The sequence below is a fragment of the Micromys minutus genome (genome assembly GCF_963924665.1).
Source record: "Micromys minutus genome assembly, chromosome: 1".
NCBI classification, from domain to species: domain Eukaryota; kingdom Metazoa; phylum Chordata; class Mammalia; order Rodentia; family Muridae; genus Micromys; species Micromys minutus.
The window spans coordinates 103,696,325-103,711,609 of NC_137969.1; the positions used below are offsets into that span (position 1 = coordinate 103,696,325).

General features: G+C 46.0%; 1 protein-coding gene across 1 annotated transcript; it reads left to right on the forward strand.

The window, feature by feature from the left end:
• Positions 1-7,340: 7,340 nt before the first annotated feature.
• LOC308434290 (NUT family member 2-like) lies at positions 7,341-14,743 on the forward strand (the record flags this gene model as incomplete). Its single annotated transcript, XM_080934525.1, has 7 exons — positions 7,341-7,398; positions 9,263-9,965; positions 10,946-11,074; positions 12,264-12,403; positions 12,806-13,101; positions 13,442-13,558; positions 13,976-14,743. The coding sequence occupies 7 exons, from the start codon at positions 7,341-7,343 to the stop codon at positions 14,741-14,743; spliced, it is 2,211 nt and encodes a 736-aa protein (XP_080790651.1).
• Between the last annotated feature and the right edge of the window lie 542 nt (positions 14,744-15,285).

A 15,285-nucleotide genomic window follows, 5' to 3' on the forward strand; every position in this document is an offset into this window, starting at 1 on the left:
TCCACAATTAGAGGCCTAGACAAGTCCCTTCTCAGTTGTACAACCCCACTCTGAGCCTTACTTGCAGCTGTCTTACACTATAGTTCAATAATTTCAAACTGTCTGTCCATTTCCTTGATAACTTCATTTGCTGCCCACATTACTGGCTTTCCAGACACATCTTACATGGAGGGATTACATCTTACAGGAGTGTCTATACAGCACAGGCACACAAGAAAGACAATTAAGACACATAGCCTAGGCATCAAGAGCGATACAAAACAAAATTTGGGGGAAACTGCAGAGAACAAAATACACTGATTTAAGTAACACTGTTTCCATTGCTTCTCCCAAAGAGGCTTCGCAGTCTTGGCATGAAGTTGTGTGTTCATTTTCAGGTTCACCATTTATCTACTGCAGCAATACCATGGTCAGACATGTAATAGGCATTTATTGCCATTAATGACTGAGGGTCAGCAACTACAGGGGCCTTCTCTGAAAACTGCTCCTGCCCAACTCCTTCCCTGTGTCCTCACATGATGGGTTCAGAGTTATTCTGTACTATATCCCTCAGCAGGCAGCCTATGTGTCCTGTCAAAGACAGAGCAAAAGAAGAAGGACCTTGGGCAAAGTATGCCATATGTCAACAGCTACAGGGGAGAGAGCCAACACTGGAACACGTGACTTAGGCAGCGATGTGGCAAGTGAGGAACTGAAGAAACTCCTGTCACACCTCCGATGGAGGTGTAGACTCTGGGGAACGGACAACATTGTGTGAACTGGGGGAAAGCCAGACATCCATATTTTTATAACATTTTTTGTTTCTTCTGTGGAGACATCACGATGGGTGCTCTCAGGGTTTGAAAGTGAACTGGTCTGCTCCCATCCCTGGGGCCTCCATCCTGGCAGAGGCACAGGTTTTAAGCCTCCCTTGCAGTAAGGCACTGAGGCTGAGAATTGAGGAGCGGGAACAGAGAGGCAGCCGACTGACTGAATGTGCACGGGAATATGACAATGGACAGCCATATTCCAAATAGATGAGCAGTTAGAAGCCTTATCGTTGATAGCAGCAGCGCCTATGTGATGCCATCCACCACTCCAGGCACTTTATCCCCACTGCCTGAAATCTTCACGAGCTTGGACAGCTACATTACTAGCACTCTGTCTTGCTGAGAACAAAACTGGGACGAGAGGTTATAATGCTTACTGGAAGTTTAATGCTTACATAGATCTCTGGAATCTGAAAGGTTCCTCAGCCTGTCTTCTGTTCCAGAAGGCATTTGCTGAAAACAAAGAAAACACTTCAGCTATGCATTCTAGGATGAAGCTACTATGAGACACTGAGGGATAGATACCCAACGACAGGAGGATCCCACATCGGATATTCAATATATACTGCCTACACAGACAACTGTCTTCTTGCAGAGAAAACACTCCATTGTCTACTTCATGTTTCTGAGCTGATCCAGGGATGGTCTGCCTGGGCTCCCTTTAACTATACCTATATCCATAGTTGATGAGTTCTGGGACATTCTCACAGGAGAGGTCCTAAGCATTCTTCCGTTCCTCAATTCCAGTCTCATGGCTGGATGAAGTTGAATGAAGGATGTGGACCACGAAACCCTAAATTGATTGTTTCTCAAAGTCCTGTGGGAGGGATGGGACTGCCATATTTCTATTTCTGTGGCCTAAGATAAACAGTCAAGTAGCAGAAAGCACTGCTTTGGGCTCAGTTTTAAGGCTGCACTCTTTGGTTACTTGGCCCCATGGCATCCATGACAGAGATGTAGCAGAACATTCCTGAAGAAGTGCCTAGCAGAGCAACAGTCCCCACCTCAGAGTATGCAGAGCTTTTGGAGGCCACTTGGCAAGAATTTGCCATTGGGCCAGGACAAAGAAGTGGGCTACTTCAAGCAGGAATTTGACTTTGGGCCAAGACAGGAAAGTAAGCTCAGGCAGGAATGTGATTTTAGGCTAGACCAAACAAGTAGGCTTCTAGCAATAATATGACTTTGGGCTAGGACAGGGAAGTAGGCTCAGCTATCAATAAGCTCTTAGAAACAGTGATCGATCACAGAACTCTGTTTATTGTCTTGCTTATTTCTTGACTATATGTGTTTATTGTCTTGCTTGTTCTCTTAACCTATAACTGACCTTATTACTTGCATATAATTAAAATGGTATAAAAGCAGATTAGGAAAAAATAAACCTGCCTCAGCATCAGAACTGTCTGGGGTCATGCTATAATGTTGTCTAGTTGTCTTTTTTTCTTTTTAATCCTCACTCCTGCTCTGAAGAACCTGTTGACTGACTGCTGACTGAGCTGGCTTGGTCATCATAGTAGCCAATAGAGGGAAACAAGGTATGAGTCCTAACATGTCTTTCAAGATAACTTCTCCAAAGACTGAAATTCTTAACACAATGCTCCATTCTAAAAAGCTTCCCCCATCCCCTAACAGAGCCATTAGCTAGGCACCAAGCCTATAAAACAAGCATAAGTACTTAGGAGACAGTAAGATCCAAAGCACAATAGCCCACCAAAAGCCTCAATGGCTCACATCTATTTCCAAAAACAAAATGTGTTGCATTTATCTCCAGGGCTCTAAGATTCTCAACAGTTTCACACTACCCTTGATTGCAGCTATTACTACACCATGTTCTAGTTGTCATACTAACTTAACAAATAGCACACTTAGGGTGACTTAAGTTTTTTTCACCATGCCCTACCTCCAGAAATTTCTAATAGTTCCTCTGAATATGAAGAAAACCTTAAACACAAGCTGTGGAGATGGTTCGATGGGTATAGCTCTTGCTATACAAGTGTGATGACCTTAGTCTGGGATTAAGCCTATATGCAGTAGGGTACATGCCTGTGATCCCAGCTCTCCTATGTGGATATGGAAGGCAGATATGGGGAAATGCACAGAGACTTGTGGTCAAGTCAACAGAAAAACACCAGAAAGATCCTAAACTCAAACAATGTGGGCAGTGAATACCTACACCTAGAGTTGTGTTCTGACTTCCATACCCTCTGTACAGTAGCTTACATACATACAACTCTCATATATATAAACACAAAATTATTTACAGTGCCCGAATTTATACAACTATAACATACTAATCAATATTATCTGTAAAACACAAAATTCTGAGCTCAATCCCCAAACATACCCAGGCACACTGAAAACACACCACCATTAGCCAAACCTAATGCATGTGTATACACTGTGGTTTGAGTAAGAATGTTCCCCACAGGCTTATATGTTTGAGCACTTGGTCCCCAATTGGTGAGTGTTGTTTGGGGAGGTTCAGGAGGTTCAGCCTAGTTACAGCTAGTATGTCACTGGAGGTGGACTTTAAGAGTTTAGAATTTATACATCATTTCTAGTGCAGTCTCTATGAATTGTGCTTGTGGTTCATGATGTGACTGCTCAGCTTCCTGTTCCTGATGCCATACCCGCCATGCTTTCTCTCCATGATGGTTTCTTAATCTCCTAGAACTGTAAGCCCAAATAAACTCTTTCTTGTGAAAGTTGTTTTGGTCATGTTTTAAACCAGCAATGGAAAAGTAATGAGTGTGTGTCTCTGTGTGTGTGTTTAACAAATAACCTCTTTCTACAAACAAATATACATATTTCATGTACTCATAGATAGATGTATACAAACAGTTTAAATGCCTAAGACACAGAGAAGTATCACCCATTTAACACTTCAATTATAACACAAACCAGTCCAGAATTATCTCTAGCTGCTAGAAACTATTTCCTACCTCATCAATACTAACACATAACCATATTATAAATCCTAATGCAGTCATTAGTTACCACACACTTGCCTGTACGAATGTACAATCTCAACTATTCATCTAACACATATATGCTTACTTACTCTATTATACTTACTCTACTTAGCATATGCAGAGCATGAGAAAACATTCATTCAAAGTGCCGTGACCCTTTAGAAAATACACTATTACCTAACTACTCTCCACACACACAAAACAATCTGGTCCTATATAGAAAATATAAATACCCACAAGCCACACTAGAAAATACAAACTCCATACTCATATAACTATCCACCAGCACCAAACATTTACATAACACTACAAATGGGCAAATATCTGCCCCCAAATGTATAGTCTCACCACCTGCAAAATGAGATGACACACTAGAAAATTCACAAAGAAATCACTCCTCCAACTTCCAAACATAGACTCACACAAACCTGACACTGCAGGTGCACATATCCATTTTACCAACTCCCAACTGGTCACAAGCCTGCCTTCACATGATAAAACACAGCAGATAAACCCACCACATTTATACATGAGAATAATCACCCCACATTTCTCATGCCTTCCAAAATTAAAACCCACTTTTTGCCTTCCCATAGAGTCTCAACATTCTACACACACACACACACACACACACACACACACACACACACACACATAATTAGTAAAATTTAATAATAAAATAGTCTGTTGTAAATTTCATTTACTCATCTGATTTTCACATAATGCTTTTCTTGATCATTGCCAATCTTAAGGTCCTAAGGGTCCTGACTGGACCAAGACAGAATTTAAGAGGCCAGTGATCCAGTTATAAAAAAAGTTACTAACATCAATGGCAATCAGTGGAGTTACAACTTGGAGACTGGCTGATATGTCTGCCTCCATGGCTGAGTTTTATACGTGCAGCAAGTATGACTGTCAAAAGTTCACCCATTTTCAACATGAGACATTTCTTTGCTTATCAAATGTTTTCCAACACTTAGCAAACATACTGAGAGGGTAGGGGACAGTGATGAGGTACACTTTCAAAGTTCACACCTCACTTATTAACTCCGCCCATCCACTCTCCAACAGACAAATCAAACGCCAGGCACCCAACAGAATGACAGAAAGAAACTATAGTTTGTGCACTTACCAATTCCAGTGGTGTAAGAACTCTCAGCTTCAGGCTGGTATCAGGGGGGCACGCAAGTCACCTGGGGTCACAATGCCTGCAGGACACAGGGAACTGACAGCCAAGAGCAGCTACAGTGGTGATTTCATGCTCAGGAACTTAGGCCTTTCTTTATAACGGTCCCTGGATGCCGCCATATTTACCAAACGTTAAGAGGCCTGTTCCTCCAGCATCCGCTGGCGTGCTCGCGCTGGCGTGCTCGCGCTGGCGTGCTCGCGCCCTTGTTTATTTATCTGTCTGAGCAGGTGCGCAACGGATGGATGCGGAGAACCAGGGAGGCAAGGAGCTCGCGCTAGAACTCCAATAGCATGCACAAAGAGGAGCTCTCAGGTGAAGCATAGAGCTTTGCCAGAGTGGAAAGAATGCACGTGGGGCATCCCCACCCTCTCCCCGCCCCGCCTCCTCATTGAACCTGTGTAGGCCAACCCTCCTTAAAACCAGGAATTACAAACCCTCCACCCATGCATGCACTTAGCATCTTCACGGAAAACTGTTGTGTGACTCCTGGACCCAACACTTTGGATGACATTTGTCTCCTTTGTATCTCCCATACTTTCTGAAAGCTTCATTAAGAAACAATTGTGGGGGTGGGTGTACAATTCAGACCCAGAAGACACTCTGAGATGTTTTTTTTATCCAGACTCTGTCTCTAACATCCACTCTGTTAAGATCTCCTGCCGATAAATGCCGGTTCACAAATGTTTCCTGTAAAATTTGACATAATACTTTTGAGACATGATAATCTGGGTCCTTCTTAACCTTTCTTCTTTTCCCAAAAATCTGGCACAGTAGGGACTCTGTTGACTCCTACCAGGGAAGTGAGGCTTGCACCCAGCAGCTTCTGGCGCAGCTTCCAGGACCATCCCCACTGGACCATTTCCTAGCAACCCTCTTGTCACAATGCGAAATGAGATTGCTGTTTCCCAGCATTTGGCACTGATCAAATGAGACACACAATATTAAAATAGGAACCAAACAAGCTTTGTTTCAAGGGGTGCTAAAACCAGCCCACAAAAAGAAGTGCCCCTGTTCCTTCAGTCATGACTCTGTATCATCAGAAAATATCACAAATCAAACACATATTTAACTTGCCAAACCTCCAAGGATTGTACCTAGCATGATCTACCTTACTCATGCTCAAAACAGACATTATCCTATAATGGAACAAAATCATCTAATCCAAAGTTCTCTTAATGATGGAGTGTTGAACATTTTATGCTACTAAACACATGCAGTTGGTGTCTTTACATCAGATAAGTCTCAAAGATTCCCAATATGCAAAATGCAAACAACTCACTGCAATGCAAAACATTTGAGTCTTTTATCCCCGGGCCCTCTGCCCAACATGCACTGCGACAGCATTTTCAGTCTGTGCTAGGAATAAGGTGAATACATGCACACAGGACTCCGTATTGAGCAATGGTAAATGGAATTCTGGCTTTGTCAAATGTACACAGGTAGTGGGTTTGTATGTTTGGAAAGTCAGGGCCCTAGGAATGCCAAGCCCCTTCATCTTGGAGTGGGAGAATGCATTTCCTCTTTCTGTTTCTCACATTTAACCCCTATTTCCATTGAGAGTCTCAGGAGGGCCAATTTCTCACAAAAGCCTACTAATTAGTTTTGTCATGGTGACTAGATTTTTAATTTCATTGTCAAATATATGTTTACAATGAAAGGACTCAGTACTACTGATACAAAAAGAAGTGATTTCAGATCTGAGTCCTGTGGGCTACATACTGAGTAATGTCTTCATGGGCTGGAGCTCGTGATAACAGAGACTATTGCAGGCAGGGTACAGACATCCTAGCACTGCTCTGGTTGGACACAGGAAGACAGCTCTGTAAAGAATGGTATGCACATGGCAAGAAGAGCATTAAATCTCCCAACATCATATTTTCAAACATGCTGTACTCCTCTGCTACTTAAACCCTTAATACTTGTCTGAATAGATGTTGTAATTTGTTCGGAGTAAATGTAAACATTATAAAAATATTCAAGAGCCTACCCTCTGTCGAAAGGATGGAAGACTCGGGATGAAGGGGTCAAACAAGGTCTCCTGAAGAAGGAATGAGGGAAGGGGCATAAGTGAGCCCAGTGTTTTGTGAATATAGGGAAAAGGTTAAAATTTTACCTAGAGGCAAACAATCACCTCCAACAAGGGTGCATCATTTGAACTGACCTCAAGATTCTTTCTTATGCACCTGCTGCAACCCCACACGGAATGTTCCCCCAGTCCTGTTTTACTTCCTGCCCCTCCCCCCACCATAGAATGTTATATGCCACATTCTGAAGCTGTTTACTTTCAAACTCTTCTCAGCTGTGGCTGACTCTCTTGAGCATCTGCCACATCTTGGTGACTCTTGGGTGTGATTTTATATGAATTTTCTCACCATGGACCTGAGCAGACAGACATGGTTACTATCCAAACCTATAGGAATAACTTCAGAAGGTAAGCTTAGAGTGTCAGGGTATGGGGCCTGACACCCTGACAAAGGCAAGTTAAATTTGATACTAGCAATTACTGCCTGGGCCAAGGAGTTGGGGGGAGAGAACTCTGGACTTCTGCAAGGACATCTCACCTGGGAGGCTGATGAACAGAGCCCATGATGCAACTAAGTTGCCATAGGAAATACACTGCATCTGAAAAAGGGACCAGAAGAGCTGGACTAGTTCTTCCTGTATGGGAGACAGGTCTTCTAAGCACAGTTCATAGGTGTATGGGATGGTTCACTGTGGTGGTCCAGAGAAGGTTATTAGGAAACAGCTGACCTCTGGGTCACTTCTCCTGGCTGTTGGAATTTTCTCAATGAATCTATGGATCCCAGGAATTTAACTGAGCCACCCTGGACCTTAGGAGGACAGTTCAGACAAATGGCTGGATGGGAAACAGCTCGGCGGGGCTCGCTCTGTAGAAGTAGATGTTACCCCATCAACATGCAGTTCAGAGTTCCACCTTCCCACCCAGAAAAGGTTTCTCCTTTATCGGGTGGTTGATGTCTTTGATTCTACAGAGGCCAAACGGTTAGAGGACATCAAAGAGGAAAGATGTGGGTGCTTGTTCAGAATCTTTAGACTATGTTTTAAAATATCAATTAAGAGGTGTTGTCTTGGTGCTGTGTCTGCAGTTCCCTCAGCCCATCATTTAACTGTAACAGAAAACCACTCTTCCTGCTTTGACAAGTGAGGGGCCTGCAGAGTGCTGTTGGTTTCAGTGGGCTCTGGGGCGGCTTGTTTCCTTTGCCAGAGGCTTCGGGGAGAGCCATCTGTCTCGTAACATGTTCTACTGGTACTGCTAAGCAGACCTAGAACGTGTGTCCTGGCCATCATGTGCAGACTCTTTGGACTTGGCTCCCATTGATGCGGTCCTTGTGAGTTCCTGCTGAACAGCCATAACTTAAGATAACTGTATCCCGCTTGGCATCTGGCTCATGACTGTATCCCCCAATCATTCCTTTATATTGGTGTGAGCTCACAAGATTTCACTGCCAAATTGTGACAATGCCAGTAGCTGTGATAATCCCCAGAAACCTCCTGACGCCCCCTCCACTCACCATTCCGTTACAGTTACAGTCTCCTGTGGCCATTGCGGGGACTGCAAGGACAGGGTGTCAGGGCAACTGGATGGCTGTCTTACACAACAGTGCAGTGAGAACAGATCCCAACCATGGTGGGGACCAAGGATTGTCAGGCAGTTTGAGGCTGCTGAATCTATCCCTTTGTTTCCTGCAGGAGGTATTAGGAGTGGGGCGGGGGCACCATGGATAGGAGTCCTTCAGGGTTCTCTCCAGGATTCTGGAGTCCTGGCTTGGAGTACTGCTTAGTGTTGCTTTTGGACTGTTGTGCTGGACTAGAGAGGGTAGGAGCTTTGAGGGTGTAAAAGGAACACTCAGAAGGAGCTGAGGTCAAAATATTTTAAACCTGCCACATTCACAGAGGCCCTTCCAGAAACTGGCCCTCCTCAATGGTGCCTTGACTCCTGTAAGCATCAGTCCTCGGCCAGTGGTCCAAGGAGACACAAACAGATCTATTTCTGGGAAGAGAACTAGAATACTGTTGAGGAATTTCTGCCAGGAATCCCTGAAAGAACCTCTCTGAGGGTTCCTCTCCACAGACAGCCCAGTGATCCTGGAATCTTGGTGAATGGGGAGGAAGATCCCTGCTAAGACAATGCTCAGCCAGAGGACTCCAGCGGGGAATTTACTCAGAGACAGATGCAGACTGTATAATCTCCTCTTTCTTTCCCAGTTTCCACTGAACTGCCAGGATCCTGTGCCCTTTCCCTCATCTACACATCCTCTCCTTTATCTTCACAGCATCACCACTGGGACAGAACATGACTGTCAACCCTGGTGCCTCCATGCCTACATTTGCGACCTTGCCTGTTCTCCCACCTGCCCCTCAACCAGCACCCCAGTTATTCTGGGAGCCCCCAGCACCCCTGGTGACTGCAGGCATCTCTCCCAGGAATCCTTTAGTTCTATCTGCCTTGCCCGGGATGTCTTTGGTGACAGAAGATGCGAGCACTGCCCTGAGTACCGCTGTTCCTCTGAACATTCTACAGCTTGGAACACTAGTCAGGCCTGCCCAGCCTGTGCACAATGCCAACATTGTTCTTACTCAAGTGCCTCTCAATTGTAATGTCCCTGGGACCCAAGGTGTGAGTATGGGGTGCTCTGCTCCACTCTTCATGGCAACACCTGCCGCAAACACCTTCATAAATACCCAAATTGCTTCGGCTGTCCAGCCCCAAGAGGGAACATGGGTCTTGGGACCTCGCCCTCCCACCACACAGCAAGTTGTCCAGCTAGTTCCTGTGAGGTCTCCAGTGAACTCAGCACCAAAAGTAGCACATGGGGAGAGTGGCCCATCCAACATCCAAGCCAACTCCCCAGAAAACTACTTGTCCAAACCAGACAGTGTCTATGGGAACTTCCGGCGCTGGCAGCATATCAAGACACTGGTCCAGAGGCACTTGCCCCAGACTCCTGATGTGGCAGCTTTCTCCTGCTTCCTCATGTGAGTGCCACCTATGGCTGGGAGGTCCTCCTGGGGCTCTAGCACCATGAGTTGAGGTAGACAAAGAAGGTGCTGAAGTTGATGGGCCACTTCAGAGAGCCACACTCTGAAGAACAACTATGTCACACCTGGCATCCCAAACTCCTGGGAGCGAGGGTTTGGACATAGGCCTTTGTTTTTACTTGGTAATGCTTCTCCTTAATTTTTCATCTTCCATCATGAACTGGAGTGTTTAGGACCCATAGCACATCACAACCGTGGGTGGGGGAGAACGCCAAGACTTCAGCAAGACCTGTATATGCGTCCCCCCACCTCATTGTTCTGGGGAATTCACCTTAAGGCTAGAAAGACACTGAACTTCTATTGGGGAAATTGTTGGGGTCCTTGCTCCATTTTGATCCTTAGCAAGCATTTGCACCATTGTCCCAGTGAACCATAGGTTCCAGATATCTGTGGGCATTTTCCCAGCCAGCTCAGGTACTTGAACAGGTGGACTAGAAGACTGTAACCACAGACACTATAATCTCATGGTTCTAAAATCTAGGGACCCAGGCAGGGCCTAGAAGAACCAGCTCTGGTGAAGGATCCATGGCTCTCTCACTGGACCTAGAGAGAACTTGGGAGATATTCTCCCTTCCCAGAAAAGCACTCTCCCATTCTGGGAGGCCCACATCATGACCTACAACTGGCTATCACCCAAGGTCTCATTTCTAATGACTTTTACTTTTATTCTGTCACCCACTATTCCATGTTGGGATCCTAAGCCCCATTCATTCTCCCCCACAAGGTGATACATGGAGGATTCATATGGCAGCCATAGAAACAGACATACGTCTTTGTGTTGATCTTTGCTTCATGGTTAGGGGCTCCCGGGGGCTATTACTCCACTATGATACAGGGACATAGATGTGTCTGGGCTAAGCCTGCTAGGGCTGGATTATAAGCTGATCATCAGATTGAATGGTCCTAATGAATTACAGTCCAGTGCTTCGGTCCCTGGCTCGGAGGAAGCCCACCATGAATGTGGAGGAGGGCCTGTGGAGGGGTCTGCAGGAATGGCAGTGTACAAGCAACTATGACCGGATGATCTTCTTTGAGATGGCAGATAAGTGAGTCAGGAAGTTTTAAAGGAGGGTACATGGGGGGGGCTGTTTAGAAGTGGATGGGTCTGGTGAGTCAAGAATCTTGAAGAGGGTGTGTGTTGGGAAACTCTGCTCAGATAGAGTTGGGTCTGGTGAGCTTGTTACTCATACCCTTCCAGGAGGGTAATCTTGCTGTCCAGGGCACTGTTCTCACTTCCTGTAGTGCTGGATTATCTGATCCATGGTCCCAGAAACTCTGACCTCATTGGTCATGAAGAACTATCCCTGCCTTTCTATTGAGGGTCAGAGTGGGAGAAGCAACCCATTCCAGCCTCAGGACACTGAAACATTGTTGGCTCCAAATGCTCTCCCATATGAATTCAAGACATATCACCTCTTGCAACATCCTCTTCACAGATCTTTAGAGAAAACAGTTCTACCTCGCCCTAGTTCATGGCAGTTCCCCTGCACATAGGGTCTCCTCTAGCACTGTGGGACATACAAAAACTGCATGCTCCACAAGTCTTAATGCCAGCTGACAGTTGCACAACCCTTTGACAGTAAAGACCACTGTGACAGCTACCTAACAGTTGAGCCACCGCTTTTTGACAGTAGAGACCACCATGTCTCAAGAGAGTTGCTTCAGTTGATCCTAATGTGTCATACTGGGTGAAACTCAAGAGAGCGCACAGAAGAAGGGTGGCTCTTAGACACTCCAAGGACATGTCTCTACTCTTTCTGCCTTTGCACCATGTGATGCCCTCCTGCACACAAGCCAATGAACAGCTTCAATGGGAAGCAGCCACACCTCTCAGCTTCTCTCTCCTGATATCTCCTGGGCTCTTGTCTCCTTGGTCATCCCAGCTCTCCCAGCTCTCCCAGTCTTGGCATCAGCATCTCTGCATCTGGTCCAAGATTCCTGATATACTCCATCAGTTATATCTGTGGCCATCTTGGCAGTTAGCTCTTCAGTGTGCCTCTAGGCAAGGTCAAGATGGAATTTTTTTTTAAGGAGGAGTCACATAAAAGCTCTGCTTGTAACACCTCAAACCTGTTTAATTCCCTGCAAGTCTCAAGGGACATAGGGTTCCCCAGAGCTGTGGTTATGTCCCAAGATCAGCAATTTTGTGGGACTGTACCAGCCTATTTCAAGACGCTGTGCACATCACCACCATAGTAATCTCCCACTCTGGGCCCTGGCCTCCTTCATCCCTAGGTTCACAGAATTTGAGAGTGCAGAAGAGATGGAGAACTCAAGGCTAGAGGTAATGAGAAGCATCCAGTGCCAAGTTCTTGCAGCCACACCAAGGCAAGATCCTCCAAGGCTCCCAGCTCCTGAGGTTGTTGAGGAACCAGGTAGAGTTTATATACCTTTAGGTTTCTATGCAGAGGACAAATCAGTAAAAATAGACATAGGCTTCTTTTTTCAGGGTGGGGTATTTCAAGGTGGGGTTCCTTGCAGCCCTTGGTTCTGAACTGGGTAATTATTGAACTGGCCATGATCATTGCTCCTCTGCCTTCATCTCACCAAAGATCCAAGCATCATGTGATCAGAACCAGGGCAATGAAATACTGTGGTTCCAAATGCTCACTTCTTGCATATTATCTCTTGCAACATCCCCTCCCACAGATCTTCAGAGAAAACTGTGTTGGCTCACCCTTGGCCAGTTTAGTGCCCCTGAACTATATGCCCTGCAGAGTTTGTCTGAGGTTACAGTGGTCTCCATCCATGTAGCATCATGCTTTCCTACCTCCTAGAGTGCACCTCCATGAAGACTGTCCCCAAGACCGACCCCGCCCACCTCCCAGAGCTCAGACACCAGCAGTTACAAAAGACTGAAACACCCATGGAAATTCCACCTGAAGCCGTGCGGGAGTACATGGATATCATGGACTGGCTGGAGGGGCTTCCTCGGTCATTCACAGGAGACCCTGAGAAAAAGGAAGACGATGAGAACAGTGGGCCAGAGCAGGAAGGAGATGACTTAGACTCAGACGCAGGACTCCTGAGCTATATTGATGAGCTGTGCTCACAGAAACACTTTGTTGAGCAAGTGAGCTATATCTGGAGCCCTGGTGTGGGGCAGATTCTGAGTTTGGCATCCTAGCCCTTGTTAATGAGCCTGCTTTCCCTACTTGCAGGGCTCTATCCCCCTCCTCCTCTTCTCTCTTTCTCTCCCACACCTGTATATGTGTGCATATGTATGTGTGCATGCATATGTGTGTGTTTGTATATGTGCGTGTAGGTGCATGGGGGGGAGTGTGCACAAGCGCCTGTGGGTGTGAATGTTGGTTGCCATCATGACTTGTCAACAACATAGAACAAGATAGAGGCCCCTTTGGCTTGGAGGTTCCCTGCCCCTGGCACTCAAGTCCTTTTACTTCTGTTTATAGGTGGAGGCCATTATAAATCCCCAGTTTGTGGCAGAAATTCTATCTACCAAAACAAAATTGGACATAGTGGCTCTAACCAAGGAGCTAGAACAGGAGGAAGAACTCACCATTGACCAGGTAGACATGGAATGTGAATGCCAGAGATAATGGGGAAGGAGCAATAGGTAGAGAAGAGGCAACCATATATATGTTATAGAGAGACACTAGGTAATCTGGACAGGGAAGGAAGGATCCCAAGTGGAATGGGACACTGAGAATCAACAGGTAAACAGGAAGAAGATCATGCTCATAAGACCCATGTGATCTGGACTCACCCTGACCTATGATAAGTCAAGTCATCCTGCCTTGGGCTTCAGGTATACAGGCATGGACATGGCAGAGTAAAAGTGTAAGGAACCAAGCATGTCAGCCCTTAGAGCTCATCTTTGACACTCAGATAGTTGACTATTCCCCTGACTAACTCCACCCCAATGCTTTGCCACATCTGGTCCTTCCAGCCTGTACTGGGTCTTATGTATATATTTTCTCCTGCAGCTGATGAAGAAGCACTGTCTGGCTTTGAAGAAGAAGGGAGTTGAGAGAGCACCTCCCAATCCTGGTGCCCCGCAGATACCTGTCAGTGCTTCTGTACTGCCTGCTTGCCAAGGTGCAGAGAGAGATGACCATGGTACCCAAAGAGGAGCCAGTGCACAGACTGGTTCCTCACAAATGGCTTTCTTAGACCAGCAGTGTCTTGGAGCCACCAAGGCAGAACAATTGGAGCCTAAGCCTGTTACTGCCCTCCCACATAATCAAAGTTCACCCTCACTGGTAGATGTCGAATCCACTGGTATTCCCTGTGACAGAGGAGCATGTAACCAAAGCCCAGGGTCCAGGTGGGCAGGGGGCCTCAGAGGAGTTTCTGATACTGAGGACCTCTATGGGCCACTGGGCAGAACCGTCGAGGACAAGGAGGAGCTGCACAGCTTATCCTTCCTTCTGTCCTCCCAGTACAGGCTGGTGCCCTGGAGACTATCTCACCAAGTGTGCCCCTGTACAGATTTCCCTGATTCTGCTAGTATCCCCAAACCATGCCCAAAGATGAGGAGCCTTAGCCCTGATCCATGTCCAATTGTCAAGTCAAAGAAGCGAGCTCTCTTTGGAGGCTTGGTTCCTATGCCCAAGAGGCCTAACTTAGAACCTGGTCTTGGTGTGTCTGAAGGGTCACTCTCAACTCTGGAGCTGGCTCACCTCTCACAGCCTCAGAAGAGGAAGTATGAGTCACTTGGTACCCGTAAGAGGAAGAGGAAGAAGAGGCATTGAGCCTTCTGTATGATGTCCCTTCAAAGTGGGCAGAGATTTTATACTTCCTCTATTCCAAAACCCTAGAGTGAGGGGAAAAAACAACTCTTTCCCACTCAGGACTGATCCAGCTGATGCTAAGGGGGATCTAGAAGGTTAGAGGCATTGGAAAATAAACACAGGGATGAGGGGTGGGGCAAGGGTTGGGAGGGTGATATCACTTTAGGAGTTTTTAAGTAACAGTAAATAAAGGTAGCTTCATTGAAAACAGTGTTAGAGCTGCTACTTTTATTCTGACACCTGTGTTAGCCTGAGGAATGAGAAGATGTTGAGGGGAAGACCTGGAGATGCCATGCTCTAGGGTGCTCTGGATTTACTCACTGATCTAGGGAGAGTGCAAACTGACAGCTCCTGGAATCCTACCTTTGCCCTCCCACAAAGCCTGTCTGGTTATAGGGACTACTTATAACATGCTATTACTAGTACCTGTGTCCTCAAAAACCTGGGGCTAGAGAGATGCTTTCCAGCCTTTAGCCCCAATGACCATTACCCATTTACTAGAA